At 38.2% G+C, this 18,215-nt stretch overlaps 1 protein-coding gene across 15 annotated transcripts in view; it reads right to left on the bottom strand.

The window, feature by feature from the left end:
* Positions 1-396: 396 nt before the first annotated feature.
* Positions 397-18,215, bottom strand: part of MBTD1 (mbt domain containing 1) — a 28,758-nt gene continuing 10,939 nt past the window's right edge. For all 15 annotated transcript variants that reach the window (XM_019621783.3, XM_019621785.3, XM_085240079.1 and 12 more), the window contains 11 exons: positions 14,777-14,894; positions 13,804-13,938; positions 13,277-13,365; positions 11,814-12,048; positions 10,631-10,686; positions 10,274-10,378; positions 9,334-9,481; positions 6,983-7,065; positions 6,425-6,659; positions 5,711-5,788; positions 397-4,328 (listed from right to left, as the gene is read on the bottom strand). In XM_019621783.3, coding sequence (XP_019477328.1) covers positions 4,210-4,328; positions 5,711-5,788; positions 6,425-6,659; positions 6,983-7,065; positions 9,334-9,481; positions 10,274-10,378; positions 10,631-10,686; positions 11,814-12,048; positions 13,277-13,365; positions 13,804-13,938; positions 14,777-14,894 — 1,401 coding nt within the window. In that variant the 3' untranslated portion in view covers positions 397-4,209. The remainder of the gene's footprint in view (positions 4,329-5,710; positions 5,789-6,424; positions 6,660-6,982; positions 7,066-9,333; positions 9,482-10,273; positions 10,379-10,630; positions 10,687-11,813; positions 12,049-13,276; positions 13,366-13,803; positions 13,939-14,776; positions 14,895-18,215) is intronic.

Raw genomic sequence — 18,215 nt, 5'->3', positions numbered from 1 at the left:
CTCAGTGAGCTATGAGAAGTGCTCGGTTTTCCTTGCAGAAGGAAGAGCTGTGTTTCAATACAAGCTTCTCCACCTGGGTGAATGGGGAGGGAAGGGATGCTGCATTTCCTGGCACAGAACTGCACTGGAAGGAAAACCCAACACTCCCCCACGGCAATTTCCAGCACTATGCACAGCTATTAACAGCAGCTGTAAAACATAAGGCCAGGAGTAAAACCTGCACTGCATAGAGCCTCCACCTGACACTGCATGGCTCACACAAACGCCTTCCCAACCCCCTGCTTGCAGGCTGCTCAGCTGAGCGCTCCTGGCTCTGCACTGTCAGGGAAGGAAGGACTGCAGTACAGCCAGCTCTGTGCTGAGGAGCAGCTCTTCAAGGAAACGACATTCAAGAACTGACTTGTAACGTTTTTATTTTGTGTAAAAAAGGCAAATTTAGTGAATTATTTTCATCTTGTACACAAAGTTATAATTTTAATGCTTTTCACATCCATGCTGAAAATCTGCGGTCTCATAAAAATGAAAGTAACATTTAATTTCTCCAAAAGCATTTTTTCCACTTATGTACATTGCATGAGAAAGTCTTAAATACTCTCTCATTGACCACACAAGTTACCAAGAAAATAAAAGATAAATTTGTACAGATATTGATTTATATATCAAATACATACAGAAATGATGTAAAAACCCCATTTGTTTCACCTCCATTCCCGCCCCAACGTTTCCCCAGGGCCGGAGCTGACGCCCATGTGTATAAATGGCTGTGGCTTTGTTTTAAATATGAAAATTAAAAGGAAGAAAAATTCAGTTTAAATCACAGTTTTTAAAAATCCCTTCCCAATAAAGGATTGTTACCAAATATATTAGCACCATTGTACAAATATTGACAGGAGAGGGTATTCACATCACATAAAACAACAAGAATAACAAACAAACACTGAAACCCGTGTTAGTATCCGTAGAACAAAGAGTTGATAACCGCCTTCGCTTCCTCAGGTGCAGCAAGGAAAGGGTTTGAGCTGTGTTCAAACGACAGAACTCAAAGACCACCAGGAGGGTTCCAGCAATAAAAGGGAGCTGCAGACAGGCACGGCATCCTGCTCTGCCAAATGCTGCCAGTCTGACCCCACCGAAAGCTCACATCGGACACGGCTCTGCCTTCCGCCCAGCCAGCAGCTCAGAGCAAAGCTAAGGGCAGCAGAAGCATTCTGCTGATGGATGCTTCCCACGCACAGCAAAGCCTACGCCATGGGTACCAGCAGGGACCTGTAACCCACAGCTGAAGAGACATCCTCTAAACACCACGCGGGATTTGCTCAGATTTCCATAACCTCGAGGCAATGACCCGAATCCCTGACGTGGTTTGCTTAGCACAGATTCCACCACACCTGACAATTAAACACCGCCGGTATCTTCTGAGCACGGACACAAATGTCACTCCTGTCTCAACTCCGACAGAGTCCCGTGCACATCAGAGTGCAGGGCAGCTCACACACGTAGTGTTTGATCAAAGGAAACTTGTTTCTAAAGAACACTTTAAGGACTGACAGACTTCCAATCCCATTCCTACGTTTCTCCAGCACGGAGATGCATTCAAAGTGCCACCTTTGCCTCTCAGCAGTCTAAGCTCACAGGTCGGCTGTGCCTGGGAAGCCAGGCTCTGACCTGGGCAATGCATGGGAGCCCAAGGTTTCCTGGCTTGGCAGCATCCCTTGCCATCATAGCCCAAATTTTCACATCAAGAAACAAATTAATGCATGTTTTTCTACTGTATTGAGAAGCAACTGATGAGAGAAGAAAGCAAGAACGTGCCCAACTCATTCCAGCTGCCGGTGGCAATTTGGAAGTTGTCACATCAAAAAACATGAATAAAATCAACAGTGATGTACTCACCAAATCAAATCAATGCTTGCAGAACTGGATTCTATGGCAGCATAAATGAAGAGCAGAGGAAAAATAATAAAATTAAGGTTCAAAATGTCATCAACAACGGTCTCTAAACCTACTCCTCCAACTCAGGGTGTCCAAAAGAAATGCCCCATGAGGGTCAGGCTCTGAGAGGACGGATGTGAAGCCTACCAAACAAGAGAAAGTCCCTTTGCTATGGCTATTGCAGAGAGCTGAAGTGTCTTCACCACCTGAAGTTACAGATACCTATAATCCAGTAACCAGATGCTGTTAGTGTACGAAGCTGTTGTTAAAAAGGGGTCATTACAGACATTTTTACTGGTAAGGGAAAATTCCAGACATTCCTATGCTATACAGGACAGCTTGGTTTTGTTTTTTTTTTTTTAAATTCCAGTAGTAAATACAAAACTTTACATAATTAACTCCTCTTGCATAGAATGAGGTAAACCTGTGCATATTACCAATACTATGTACCCAAAGTTAGAGCAATATTTTAGAAAAGAATCAATTTGCTGGTTTTCAACTTTCTATGCACTTTTTTCTGTTTTTAGGTTTGGACAACAATATACAAAAATGGTCTCCTGGGGCTCTGTGGGTTGATGTCCTTAAAGCATTTCTTAGGCTGCAGGAACACAGAAGTTAACTGTTTTGATCACCAGTTTTCTAAGCCCTACCTTATGGTTAAGAGTCAAATAATCACTGTACTGCTCTGAAGGGGACCTACTAAGACCCAGAAGCACTTATAGAACATATGCAGTTAATTCCTGAGAGTTTAGTTAATGAACCTTACTGGTAAAAGCTAAAGCTCTTGATGCACATTTTTCCAGTCACAGCTCTGCAGGGTGATTGATAATTTTACTCATCAACTCCATCAATGAAGCCATCTACAAAAACATACAAAGTTTAAAACCAAGGAAGGAAAATCCAAATAATTAAGGGCTCACGTGAAAATACTTTGTATTACACTACTAGGCAGTCATTTTCACCCTTCTGCTTAACTTTTGCCTTTAAAACATCTGGACAGACAAGCAGGTGGGATTAATGGGATATCTGAAGCAAGACGCAAGGATTGAGGCAACAAACACATCCAGCTGGTGAGTTACATGCTATGCTGTATACCATCCAAATAACATGCTCAAGTCTCAATTTCCACCTCACAATACTGCAGCAAGAAAGGAACACTGCAGGCTGTGCGCAGCTGAACATCTGGCTCCTTTTAGGTCAACTGAAACCACAGGGAACATCAGTTCTGAATGGTCAGGAATAAACTTTTCAGATGGTAAGGAAACAAGGTCTTTCTGAATGGAAAGATACAACCAGAAGAATACAGAGAAGTTCCTTCCACCACCAAGGGAGGCCTGAGTTGCTGTCTGGGTTTCTTTAGCCTAAATCCGTCGTTATCTCTAATCTTCCAAGGCAGGGAATTTTCTGAAGTTCCAGTTTGGCAGAGATAGGGCTCTGTAAACATTTGCTGGAGCGTTCCAAGACAACAGATATCCACGTAGAGACAAGAGAGCTGCAGTCCCAATCCAGTGCCCACTGCAGCCAATGAACACAAGGCTACTGGTATTACTGGGCACTGATTCAGACCCTAAGGAACTATATGTTTTAATTAAAAAAGTATCATATAAAAAAAAAAAAACAACACGTTTTAAACTAAATAAAAACACATTGAAAAGTTAAAAAATCTCCCCCAGGTGATGGCTCCATTGCAGCTGGGGCTACTCACCAAGTAGAGCTCTACAGGGCGATCCTCCTCATACCATCTGTGCCTCCAGATCAGGGCTCAAATGCCTTATTTCACAATTAAAAAAACAAAAACAAAACAGAGGTGTGACCAGTGCAGTTCACAAGAGTTTAAGTATCTCCCAATTTGTACCAAAAAGGTTCATTTGTCGTGACAGTTCATTTGTATTTGCAACTATATCTTCCTCCAACCGCTTCCCACGATCGTGCTATTTAAACTTTAATCTTACAAAAAAATTAGATTTTCAGTTCTTGTTAACAATGCACAATAGATCTGAACTTGAAAATATTACAAAATTCTTGCAAAAGCTTCAAATACAACACAAAAAGTGTCCGTTCTTGTTTTTAATAAATTGAAAAAATCTTTTTTCACTAAAATAGTTTCCCCGTCCTTCCAAAAAATTCTGAACCGAGTCTAACTCATCTACAGATAGCAAAGTGCCCCCGGTGCAGCCATCCATGCTGCGCCATCGAAGTGGGAACAAAACCAGTCAGTCTTGGAGAAAGGCTCCTTTCCTATCACCAATCCTGTGCCCCTCACTTTCCCAAGCTGCCTTATGGTTCTTGCTTTATGTAGTAGCTGGCAGATCCGTTGCTCTCCTGATCAGACGCTCCTTGCAGGAAGCTGTACTCCTCTCCATCCAGCATCTCCTCCTTCAGCTGCAACGAAGTCACTGGAAACAAACGATGAACAGTTAAGATCTGTAACATCCACAGTAAGCACAACTCACTCTTCATTTTACTTCGCATGATTTAAATTGGGAACGGGCCTCAGATTTCCCATTTTAGACATTCTTCTTTTAATGTAGGGTAACCCACAGAAAACAGATGCTTCCTGACCCTCAACTGAACCTTAAGTCCTGCTCCAGAGTTTTTCCTCAGTAATTCAGTATTTTAAAACCCTGGTTTAAGAAAGCAACAGAAAATGTTGCTAAGAAGAATGCTTACTTTACTATTCTTTATTTCATTTACTGCCCACTTCCAAATTTAATCTTCATCCAAGTAAGAAGAAGATTAATTACTTGCCATTTACAATCAATCACGTTGTCTAGTTACTCTAATCAGTCCATGTGAGACAAGAAAAAAAACACTGACAAAAGTTTTCCATCACATCCTCAAATCGCTAAAGGTCCCTGAGAAAAATGGCATTCAAGCAACATTTTTTGTAGTTTTAATCATCTTCTTTCTTTTGTATGAAAAAAAAAAGAAATGTGATCAAAGGCAAAAAGAACAATGTTATGAAGAGCAATAATGTCACAACTGCTTCTCCCATTTCATTAATGGACAATGAAATTATCAAAGTATGAGCAGAAGGAAAAAAACACTGAAATAAACGAAACAGACCAGAACTTCCTTTAAAGGTGCAGTACCCACATTTAGGGGTTGAGCATACTAAAATATAGAGGATTTTGTATAAAAAGTTCTCTCAAGTCACATTAGAGGACAGTTAAAGATTTGTCATCCAGAATTGCTGACTTGCACTTCAAGTAACTTTCAGCATCCAAGACATTAGTTTTATTTTTGCTAGGCTATCCCACTAGAAAATATCTTGGCACAGAAGCAGAGCAAATTGCTAAATTGAGACAACACATTATAGACCTTTGCTGTAGCTGATCTGCCCTTGTGTTGGCAGCATGAAGTACTGCATCTTTGCACTCCACTCTTCCAAGACAGCACCAAGAGAATGAGTCAGCAGAGCGAGCTGATGCTCCAAAAATAACAGACATAGTTGGGTTGCCTTAGATGAGGTCATCGACTTCTGTGAAGACAAACTACTCAACCCTACGTGGCAAAAGAGAACTGCCACGAGTTTTAACTGGTTCGTCATTAAAAACAGCGTGGCAGTTAGCAGGACTAAGGGCTTACCCTGCATACTTATACTGCTACAAGTTATAAAAAAAACAGATATTCTCGGTTAGTTATAAAATTCCTTTTATGGCATACTGCACCTTTAAGCTCAACACCTGCTTAACTTACAAACAGCACTTCTAAGTAGAAGAGAGACCACCAGCTTTTTAAGCAACAGGGAAATTGCAAGCACTGTTTTGTCACCCACTTTTCTTATGTCCTTTGTACTGTTGTGATTTTGACTTTTTCTTCTGTTTTGATGAACTTGACTGGTTATCTCTTGATGCTGCAAAAAAGTGTGGAGTACAAAATTTAAGTTTACTATTTTGGAAATACACTTCAGAACATGACAAAGCTTTTTTGAGAAACTTGCCATTAAACTGCAATCAAACCACTATCAGTAGTCAGTACTACTAACAGTAGTAGCATTACTCTTCCTACCTCCTTTCCATTACACAACTAACACTCTTGAAACAGTTATCAATTGCCATAAAAACTGGCCTAGCACACTGAGTTTTGATGTACTAAATGAAATGTAGCCTTCTCACACAAACACTTCTGCACAGGAATAACCAAGCACACACTGAGGTCCACCATATTCAGCATGCAAAGAATATTTATTTGCTAACTTCAACCACTACAAATTTCTCTCTCCAGACTCGTCAGGTAATTAATAGGGTTTTTTTTCCCTACATGAAATAAATATCTTCTGGCAACAAAACAGAAAACTGCTGAGTTGCCACAGAAATGCCCAGAAGTACTTTAAAAGTTAAGGTGGAAGAGATCAGAACTGTGTACTTCTAAGCATTAGCAAGAATTTGTTCTATTTCTGTTACACTCAGTGACCTAACCTAAAAAGCAGGAAGGTAGGAAAGCATCGCGTGTGATTGAGGACCAGAATTCTTTACAGTGCAGAACTTACACTGTGGTGCTGGAGGCTGCAGCTGATACCCAGTTAGCTGACACCATCCCACGGGGTAGAGGTCTGGGGACTCACAGTCCACCCACTGGTCATACTCATCTTCCCAGCCATCAAAGTGTATCCTCAGCAGACGATGGATAATGCGAGTCACTGTGGCCACACAGACCAAGCGAGGTTCCATCAGATCAACGGCCTCCAGTTTCATTCCAACATGAAACCCATGGTTTGGAACTTCCTGGAAAAAGCAAGCACATCAAGGCAGCAAGCACCAACCAGGCCAATTGGATCAGTTAAGCACACGGTGCTGAAGCAAACATTTCAATCACTTCAGCTTAAGAAATTTTCAAGCATCATTTATGAAGTTCTGTGCAGTCCTGTATTTAACGCTTCAGAAACACTCAAGCTCTAGAAATAAGGGCTGTTAGATTATATTAAAATCTGTTGGCTTAGTTTTTCACAACTGTACTTAAAGAAATGGGTTAATCCCATAAACACACAGATTAAAATGTGAAGAAAATCCCAAATTGTATTTCAACATGGATGCTTAGTGCTTATTACCTTATTGAAGAGCTTTACAGGTGCTGCTATTGAGTCAGTTTCCCTGAGGTAGTCAAACCATTTGAACGGGAGTTTTGTATAACCTGTGGATTTTAAACAATACTTTCATAAATCAACTGTAAGCTTCTTACGTTAGAACATCAACAAGAATACAACAGTGGCACTGTGCTATGGCTAAAAAGACAAAGAAGCAAAACATTAACATCAGAAATCTCCATTCTCTGAGTTCTGGTCTAATGGACAACACAGTCAACTGGACACTGCCTTTTTCCAACAAGGATGAATGAATTTCTGGATAATACACAAGGCATCATTTGATGTTAAGATCAACTGTCGACACTTGAAGCTTTCTGTTCACGTAGATCCTTCATGACTACAAGGCCCCACAACACATAACGTAATTAAGCACATCCAGTTCTTTCCTGTGGGGAAAGAGCTCCACTACTGAAAAACTTGATGTGTTAGGAGCAGGTTCGTGGAACAAGTATGGATATTTAAAACCTTAAATAATAAAGTTAAGGTTAGCAATAGAAGAATAAATTACAGGATTTTTTTCCCCAATCTTTTAAGTTATTGGAAAGGTAAAAAACCAATTTCTTATATATTCAGCTTTTGTTCATCTGCTGAATGTGCCTAAAAGTCTTATGAGTATCAAAGCATCTTCAGCTTCTGCTGGTTTCAGCAAGAGATGAAGATATTAGAAAGGAATAAACCTAAAAGCATGAATTGCAGGGGTTTAACAGCAACTTATTTAACGTATCCATACTGCTGAATGCAAAATAAAAAATGGTGTTCACTTTTGGTACGTAACTGTCTGCAGGAAGACATGCAGCAGGAAAGTGAATTGATAAGGGTAATCTATAAGTTTTGAGAATTAATGCTTGTTAATGTACAGCTCCTCTGGCTGGAGTAATATACACAAGTCCTTTAGGCATTAAAGACATGTGCACGTGGTCCTAATGAAACAGTCAAAATTAAGAAACTGTGCATTTGCAAGCTCATAACTTGGAGGGTAGAATATACCTCTCATAAAAACTAAGATGCTTTGATCACTTCAATCTTATTAAATCAGTAATAAAACTGTGTTAAAGGGCCTTATGTTCTCTATTTTACTCCTAACTTCTCTCTCAAATGACTTTTAGATTATTGCATGGGTGATTCTGCGATTTTAGGATTCAGCCATCCCTCAGTGGATGATACAGCACTGCTACAGAAAACTGCAATATGAAATGGCAACACACTTGTAGGTAAACAAAGCTGCCAAAATATGAGAAACACAACAGTATGATAAATGTGTTAACAGAATTTGCACACTATTGTGTAAAGCCTTTGAAGAGTTGAAAAAAAAGTTTCATCATAAAAGGGAATGTGATTTCTGTATCATTTAATGCAGTCACTTCTAAACTAGCTGCTGTTGATACGGACACTTTGTGCCCCATGCAACAACTACCACTATTGCAAGAGACTCCTGCAGCACATTTTGCAGGTATGACCATGCTCATGAGTTTCTAGGCAATACATTCACTAGATGAGTTAACTGGAAACTAGTAAATCTGCCTTAAATGCACTTAAGACATACTCAAGGATGACAAATTCATTAGTGTGCAATAGTAAAAGTATGATATTCTTCTTGTTGTGTTATGTAGTTATTACCTAGAAAATCATTCAATAAATACAAATAGAAGCCTGCAAGGAGAATGAAGAAAAACCATCTTAGAAAACCATTTGCTGTTACACGCCTAATTAAAATTCTCTTTACAAGCTGCTAGACCTTGATAACACAAATCAAAAGATGAAGGCAGTGAGAGTCTTCTGTAGGCACAGGTGCTGGTGGACAGACAGCTTATTCTCACAGAAGGGATTATGCGGCAAACAGCTCCCATGGCTACTTCCCTGCAGTTCAGGTTTGTGCACATCCTGCAGAAATTTATGGCTATTGCCACCGATTAGGCCAAGTCTGAGATTCTTTACAATGTTCATTAAACCCTCTGGTGGTCTGGACTTGCCAAGCAATTTATGAGCAGACCATTCAGTGACTTGCATATTCATACTTCCCATTCACATTAAGGCTGTGCTACTCAACTAGTGGCTGTCCTCAAATTACAGCAGTAAAGGCAAATTATTTTAGCCAGTGTATCATAAGGATGTTCAATCTTCCTTTTTCTCAGTTAGAAGTTTGTCTCTGTTTTGAAGATTACTTTCAAGTTACACTGTTTTATTTGTTTCTGACTTGATAGTGTCCTAAAAAGTGAAATGAATTTTGTAGACTGATTTAAAATACAAAGCATATGGCACATACAATATCACTGAAAAATATTCAAAATAAAATGTGGTCAGAATTCTATATGTACCTCTGGGTGGAGTTAGTTCAATCATGTTAATTTCACAGAAACCAACAGGGAAAATAGAAGGGGAAGTGGCATGGTAACAAAACCAATCAGACCCATCTGCTGCTTCTGAGCCATCAATCCCAATCATAAGATAGCCATCTGCTAAAACCTTTGTAAAGAAAAACAAAATTTTACATTAAATACCTTTAACTGTGTGATAAGGCTAGAAAGAAAGCATGCCATGTTTCAAGAGTGAAAAATAACTAATAATGAAAGTACTCAGAAGAACATTCAATTACAATAAAACAGGAAAAGCAAAACAAACTGAAATCATACCTGTCTCCAAGATTGTGTGCTCTACTGTCAAATGTACCTTTGTTAACTGCAAAGTTATGAGATGAACATTTCCTTTTTCTGAGCTCTAGTTTATTTTTGTGAGTATATCAGTTCTATCTTAAAGCTTTATGTTTCAGTTTACTCTAGCTTGAAAGATATTCTGCACACTATTAAGAAAAAGAGATTTGAAATAATGACCACACTCATTGGTAAGGTTATGCAAAGTTGCTAAGCTACTCTTTTTGTCCATTTTCTTTCCCTTTTAATAAAGATTTAATGTTGATGAGATCCCTTTTAATCAATTTAGAAAAAGCTTATCTTCATAGATTCCAGCAAGCAACCAAGATGAGGCTTTTGTTTTGAATACAATGGCAAAATACTTGGGATAATTAGCAGTAGACTGTCTTGAAAATTAATCTCACAAGCATAGCATATATTAATTAAACGTAAGGCTGAATCTCCAGATATTAAAATCAAAATTAAACATACGTGAGTATGTTCTTTTTCACAGTAGTTGTATATAACAATTAATGGATTCATTTCCTGAGCTTTGTTTCTGACCCGAACAAAGGTGAATGTAAAATGGTCCTGTCTGTCTTCTGACAACAAACATTGGCTTCCTTACCTTCCTAATAGTTGCCACACATATTGCTGAAAGGTTTAAGGGGTCTATAGCTTCCAGTTTCATTCCTTCTTTAAACCACTCTCCAGCTGTGTCAACCTCTTTCACCTAAAAAAAATAATAATCAAGTCAGATGACAGCACCAGAAGCTCAGAATCCAATAACCAGTCACAGTAAAGGAACAGAGTGAAATACCTGTACTATCACCTCTGTTTATGACAAGAAGGACAAATTATTAAACTGTGTGATTAAAATTCACCAGTGCTTCTGCTGGGCATATTTCCACGACTTCCAAGTCTGTTTCACACACACCAGGTCCCCAGTTGACTGACATAAGAACATTCTTGGTAGCAAACTCACCTTCATAAATAAATGTGAGGGTGCATCAAAGTGTCCATCCTGTTTCTTTGTAATATCTGTAAGGAACCATAATACATATTAATAACAGTTTTTGGTAACAGAGTAGGCAATATTTTTTCCTTGACATATTAACTGCTGGAATGCAATCACCTTGTTAGCGTGTAAAGTTTATGATAAGACTACCACAAAAACCTGGGGAGCACATCCATTCTCCCCACTGACTTCCATCTGAAAAACCTCTATAACACAACCTCATTTACACAAAAAAATCCAATATTCACAAGACTGCTTAACTGCATCCCCACTTTGCTACCAATATATAGAAGCTTTTCAAAAAAAGGCAAAACCACCTCTTTTCTAACAGATTACATTTATATAATCACAGTTTCTATACAGTATGTCTACTCTCTGCACATACATACAGCTTATTTTTGCCAAGTGTTGAGTCCCACCTTGCAAGGGAAATCCTTGAAATCCTATTAGAGACATGAAGACAGTACTTCTGGAAAATAGCACTGCTCTTTGTGTCTCTACTCTTATTTATAAACAGCTCCAGTGAAAATTTAAGTAGTTAGAAAACTGTCCTGAAGGGCTGTGTTGGGAAATCTTTTATGGAAATTCTGTTTCTGACAAGGTATGCATTCACAGTGAAAGACAGAAAGTTTCAAAAAAAAACCTATTTATGGACCTCAACTATTTCAAATTAAAAGTATTTCAGATAACAAGGGTCTAAACCACACACCATCTATTAAACCATCGTGTCATCTTCCCAGCCCATTTCCTAATGGCCTCTACAACATCTAGGTCTTGCAATACAAAAACAAAATATTCCTTACACTTCAGAGAGACAGAAATCTGTATCCCATTGGATACTTGCTCATGTTGCAGTGTACAGAAGAGACAAATGCAGAAAGTAGTAGAGCAAAACAGTATAATTCCAGGTTTATTTTTTTCATAAAAAAAGAAATTTATAACATACTTGAACATTGCAGTTCAATTTTCCTGCAGACCAATTGTACACTGAACTGAAACTCTAGAATGGCAGAGTAATTGGTAAAACCATTATGCAGCATTAGAAAGTAATTACTCAAACTATTTTTATTAACTGCATAAAGCAACAGCATTGCTTAAGTCTCTCCACGCCAACACTGCCCACAGACACCTTGACAAGCAATAGGCTTACCAGATCTTTTGAATCTGTGTCCTATGCTTCGAGACCAACCAATGTGATGGATGAGTGGACTGTACATATGGCACCAGAAATCATCAGTTTTGTCTTCGCTTTCTTCATACACCAATCTCAACCTTCCCCCAATGACATTCTCTACAACAGCTACCCTCGTTCGACAGAGGTGTGTTTTGTCAACAACTTCTACTCTCATGCAAGTTTTGAATGGATACTGCATGCTCTCAGACACCTTAAAATAACAGGAAAAAAACTCTGTAAAAATATATTGTTTTAGCTTAGTAATTTGTCTTCTATAAAGCACATCAAAGAACTTTCCATTTAATTCAGGTACTTGCTAAGCAGCCTGCACAAATGACACGTGATTTATCTGGTACCTCCTTGCAACTGCAGCAAGATGCAATATTTTAACAAGACTAACCTGAATAGATCCTACAATGGTACTATTTTATTTAAGTACAGCCTCATCCAGCTCTCACGGTGGTTAAAGGACTTTGCCCTTGGCTCAATGAAAGCTTGTTCAGTTAATAACAAATGAAATTATCTTGACCAACAATTTCAACAAATTTATTTATTGCTTTATCATCCACTCAGAACACAGCTCTTCAAATGCAACATCAAAATATTTTAACATATTAGCAGTGAAAAATAAAATTCAAACATAATGAAAGCTTACCACTCAAACATACTTCATCATATACCAAAAATAAAGGAACAGAATGACAATAGTGATTATCCTGCATTGTGAGAACCTATTTTGTTTAAAAATGCTTTCCAGTGAACTCAGCATTTTGTAATCTCCACCAGAGCTTAGGACTTGCCAATTTGATTTGGCTTCCACTGAGCCAATTTTTAAATACAAATGAACATCTTCAGAAAAAAATGGGGAGGAATACTGGCTGCAGAGTAAGACAACAGTACTTCTTAGATTCCCATTGAAAAAGCAACATACCATCCCACAATATCAATAAATAAACTTAGAACACATCATGCAGGCAGCTACCATACACGACAAATACAGCAAACAAATCTAGCTTGGAGCAGATGAAAACTATTAACATTTGAAAATATCTACTTTATTATATCGAGATATGTGCACAGTAACAAATGGTTTGGTTCCTCGGAACAGTTTACAATTGAAATCATTTCTGGATTAGAGAAATCAGATTTTTTCTTACATATTACAAGGTAGCTTATTAGCATTTTTGAGTACTTTAAAATTAAAACATACTAACTAGTTTTTAAAGAAAATTACTTTTGCTGGAGGAAACAGCTTTCCAAACAGAACTGCATACTGATAAACATGGAGATAAACGGAAAATAGAGATTTCTGTGAAAACTGCATTAAGAAATTATCATCATCTTTGCAGAAGGAGCTAATGTGCCACTAACAAATACAGTTCTTCTCTCTGCACTGCCACTTTGTTTACAGTACATCACTGATACTGCATCAGCCTTACCTTCTGAGAAAAGTCAGGAGGAAGTGTTTTGGCACCAGTAAGTCGTTTCACTAGAAAAGCTTTCCAGTTTGTGTATTTGTGTTGGATGGCTGTTGCAAATGAAGGGGACAAAATAAGCCACTGGATTTTTAATTGTGTCCATTAGAGACAATGTTATAGTCTGGAATAGGTAAATAAGAAATCCTAGATGACTTTAAAAGCTCAAATGAAAATAGTTCAGTGAGGAGTCAGATTAGATGTATGGATATGTTAGGGCAAAGAGTTTAATCACAAAATATGAATAAAACTTGTGTATATTCACAACACTGATTAGCTAAGCAATTCCACCTTGATTTAAAAACAAAGTCATTGTGGAGGGGTACCACAGGAAGCACTTTCAGTGTGAGTCAAGTCCCTATTTTTCCAATGATTTATGAATAATTGTTGGCAGAATTGCTATGGAAAGAATGCTGATATCAGAACCACCAGCAAATTAACCTAAAGAAGACTTTTAATTGTAGCAACCAGTAAGACTACTATTTACATACTTCGAGGAGGGACTAAAGGCTTCCCACTGGTTGCACACCAACCAACTGGGTGGATATCAGACCCACAAACATTGCACCAGAAGTCAAGGTTTGAATCATTTTCAAAGCCTTCGTATCTTAGCAGAGCGTTGTAGCCTGAAAGTAAAATCACATGAAAAAATATAAGATTATAAAAAAAAATCAATTAAAATTTATCAATCATAATAGATATTACATTAGATTTTCTAGACTAGAACTTTCTAAAGAATGTTAGGCAGATGCTGCATGCTATCAGAGCATTTTAAGTAAAACTCTTGTATCATGAAACTTTACAAGTTATACAAGAGGAAAATCACAGAATTGTAGGACTTGGAAGGGACCCCTAGAGAATGCTGAGTCCAACTCTTTGCTAAAGACTACAGGTCACGTAGTTGGGCACCAGATGAGTCTCTACTATCTCCAGAGAAGGAGACTCCACCACCTCTTTGGGCAGCCAGCTCCAGTGCTCCATTATTCTGACAGTAAAGTTCTTCCTTGTGTTAGCATGGAACTTCCTATGTTCCAGATAAGAATTCCTTTGTTACTTGCAGCCTCTGCTTTTTGATAATTTAGTTATGTGAACCTTGAATTTTTACCTTTGCTTTTAGCCAAGATAATGATTTTTATAATGAGACTTGCTTGCTATTTTGCAATTTTCTATCCTCTCATCCAGCACCACTGCAATGAAATCTAGCAATAAAAAACAAACAAACCAACCCAACTTGAAACTATTGTAAAACAGCTCAATACTGATAATGGTGGAAAATATAATCTTGTGACCCCCTAGTCCCCCTGACCCCCAAACGGGGCCAGCATTCTGCTAACCAAATGACTGCTGACTACCTTATAAGCTATTTATATTATATATTTATATTTATAAAGCTTATAAGCATTATAAGCTACCTTTGCATAATTATTTTGACTACTTTAGTAATTTCCATCAAAATATATTCACCTGCTAATTTTACAATTCCAGCTATCCAGAAGACTTTGGTAGGTAGGCTGCAGTCCGTGTTTGGAACCTCCACTCGCACTCCTTCTGAGATATCACCCCAGCATGTCCCCATAGGTGCCTAGCATGTAAGGTAGGAGGAAAGTGAACAGTTCATCACTCTGCTTACAGCACAAGATTTTTGTTGTTGTTGTTAATTATTGTTTCATAAGTGACTTAAAAAAGATGACTATCAATATACATGATAACACAAACATATGGCAAGAAAATAGCCTATGGAAATCTAGTTTGGTTTTGATCTGAAGTTTGTGCATAGTGCTGGTTTACTACTATTACAGTCTATTCCTACAAGCACCATAGGCTTTCAAGTCCAAACATCCATAAAGCACACACTGTATATTACCATAGGTCCTCTTCCTTCCACTATGCTCTAACTACATGATACCCACTAATTTTAGGTGGGAATGGTATAACTCCTCTGCAATTCTATTAGCAGAAAATTATGGCACTTAAAATCCATTCCACAGACATCAAAACATTTACGTTCTGTAGATCTGCAATGTCTGAAAAAAATGGTTAGAAGTTATTTCTCAAATCTATTCTGAAGTTTTATTCTGATGGGTTTTTATCACCCGTTAGTTCACACCCTCTCAGAGGAACAGGCTTCCATCTCACCTGCATCTGATCATTCTACTGAGCAGCCAAAAAGAGAAGGAGGTAGAGTTCTACCACTTTAATGAACATCAAAGGAAAATGCCCAGCTAAATTCCTCACACACTGTCGTGAAAGCTTAGACTAATATGTTAATAACAAAAAGAAATATAAGCTCGATGAAGTCTGAAGTGTTTTTGGAAACTGGAGATAAAAAACCCAACATTTAGTTTGATTTCAGGAATCTTTTTTTGAACAGAGCATCATGAAAAAATTGTCAAAAATTCTATAGTAGAGATACCAGAAACACAGTGTTCAAGAATCTAAAACCTTAAAAGCTACTCAGCTGAAGTTAACAGTAACAAAATACAGAGTGAGCCAGTCTAAATTAAACTCCATCAAGAATGGCAATGCTTGGATTTTGGTTATTTTAGAACGACAGTCATAAGAAAGATTTCACATTCTGAGAAAAGTCCTAACCAATTATTAGGATATGCACATAAAGGGATAGTTGAAGGAATCTTGGGTTTTTTTTTTGTAGTGGGCAGACAGTATTGTAAGGCAATGTTTCATTACAAAGCTATTTGGAAACGCAGAGAACTTAACAGCTCACTGGGAAGCCTCCAGCTTCATTGATTTTTTGCCTGTGACCCACAGGTGAAGAAAGCTGGATTAACACTTCCTGAAAGACTGGAAATTACAATAAGGGAATTTTGCTGGCAATGTCCAACTAGCAGCTCCAAAGCCCAAAATCTTTGAAGGGCATAGCACTCACTTCCACAAAATTTGAGGTTAGGCATGCAAAACTTAAATCAGGTTTTAACTATTAAAGGAAAAAAAATCAGTCATAGCAAGTTTTGCTATTTTCTTATTCTTGAAGCCTGGTCTCTTCATGCTCTGCTATGTCCCATCTACACCAGCCCAGCCTGCAGAGCTCTTTTCTGCCATCTGGTAGACTGGAAGAAAACAACTTTCAAGATGATGGTTTATTTTCACACACAAAGTATGCAGATGCAACTTCTTAATCAAGTCCTATTACATATCCACTCTCATCTCTAAATTGACACTTGTGGCTTTTTGAATTGAAAATGGGGAAATAACTTTTCAAAGAGCATATTTCAGAAAATCTGGTTGCCTTGTATAGAGACACAAATCTAAAATCAAGAATAGCAGAGCTGAATAATTTTCTAATCCAGCTGCACTTCACTAAAATAAATGTTACTGCCTGCTCATCTACTCAATTGATTCAGAGGAAGAGTGTATCAAAGCAGTTCTCCCCCTTTCAACCGATTACAAAAATGTCACAAATATTTTTATTTCTAGAACATGGATTGGTATAGAGGGAAATAGCAGAAAGTTAAATTTGTCCTTGTCTGTGAAAATATTGGTTCTGCTAGTTCTCCTACACCAATCCTTATGGCTCACCCTTCAGAAGAAGGAAGCCATCCTGTGTAGCATCACTACTGAAAAGCCAGATAACATTACTGTCCTGAAGTGATGGTATACCTGGTATACTATACACGGTAATTATTCTTAAATGAGGAAGACTGGATAAACCAGGGCTGTAACAGCCATCTTCCTTAATGCCTTCTCTGTGTTTGTGCAATTAAGCAATTAGTATTTGCACAATGCTTTGGAGGAGAAAATAAACCAAAAAAATCAAAGTACTACGTAAGTCTAAAGTCTTATTCATCTGCTGGCTGGCAAGGTAACTCTGAAGTCTGGATTGGCATAGCATGAACTAGCAGAACCATAATTTACAGGTAAGAACAAATTTACCTTTCTGACTTATGATGAAGAGATCCATTTCATGTTATTCCCAACAAGGAAAATCTGCTTCATTGCTTCCTGCTCCAGGTGAGGACTTGGGAGAGTTTATCTGTGAACAGCAGATGCCTTCTCTGCAAGGTAAGTCGCAATCAGGAAGGTTCAGTTGGACAGGGTTTGAAAGGAATGCCTAAACTCTACCTATTCCCATATGCTTAACCCAGAAGATCCTTGTTCAGCTAAATAATTGACTCCTAATGGCTTTGGATGGCACCAAAATTACCACGACTCCAGACTTGAAAGTGGACTCAGAATTTAAACGGCAAAGAAATTCTACCAGTCCCTGAACCATAGGGATACTCTGCCACTAGAGTGCATCAACAGTATCTGCACCTCTGGCCTTACCACTGAAGGCAATGTGAAAGTGATGAAAAATTCAAGTTAAGGCAAAGCACCGCCACCTAGCGGGAAATCCTGGAAACGCTCCCCTGGAGCAAACCAACAACACAAGGAATCAAGAGAATAAAAAACTTGAGGCGAGAGGGAGAGAAATATCTAACAAGAAGAGAGAACTAATGTGTTTCCAGATTCTGACTGGTTTAAACATGCTTTTCAAAGATGTTAAATAAACAACGCTCATTTGCAGCCACTGCCATATAGCTTGTGAAAGATTCTAAGGTAGAGCACAAACATTACTGTGCCCGTTCACATCACTGGTGTACTACTCAGGTTAATGAGTGAAGCAGTAAGAAAGATAAGGCTCCTTTTACTACAGAATGTTTTGGCTCCATGTATCAGTGATTTAACTGCTGTCCATGTATCCTAGCTAAGGACACCGGGAAGTATTTGTTGTAACAGCACAGGTTACATTATCAAACACGGCCTTGTGATACACACTTATGAAATTACTTGTTACAACACGTACATAATTATGAAAGCAAAGTGCAAACATGCTTAAGCACATGAAATTCAATACAAATTAACAAACCTATCCTAATGCAAGACTGTTCTGGGCTCTGTTAAG

The sequence above is a fragment of the Meleagris gallopavo genome, chromosome 20, assembly GCF_905368555.1.
Source record: "Meleagris gallopavo chromosome 20, MGAL_WU_HG_1.1, whole genome shotgun sequence".
Lineage (NCBI taxonomy): Eukaryota > Metazoa > Chordata > Aves > Galliformes > Phasianidae > Meleagris > Meleagris gallopavo.
Note: the sequence above shows the minus strand (reverse complement) of the source record. Positions and strands in the feature narration are given on the sequence as shown.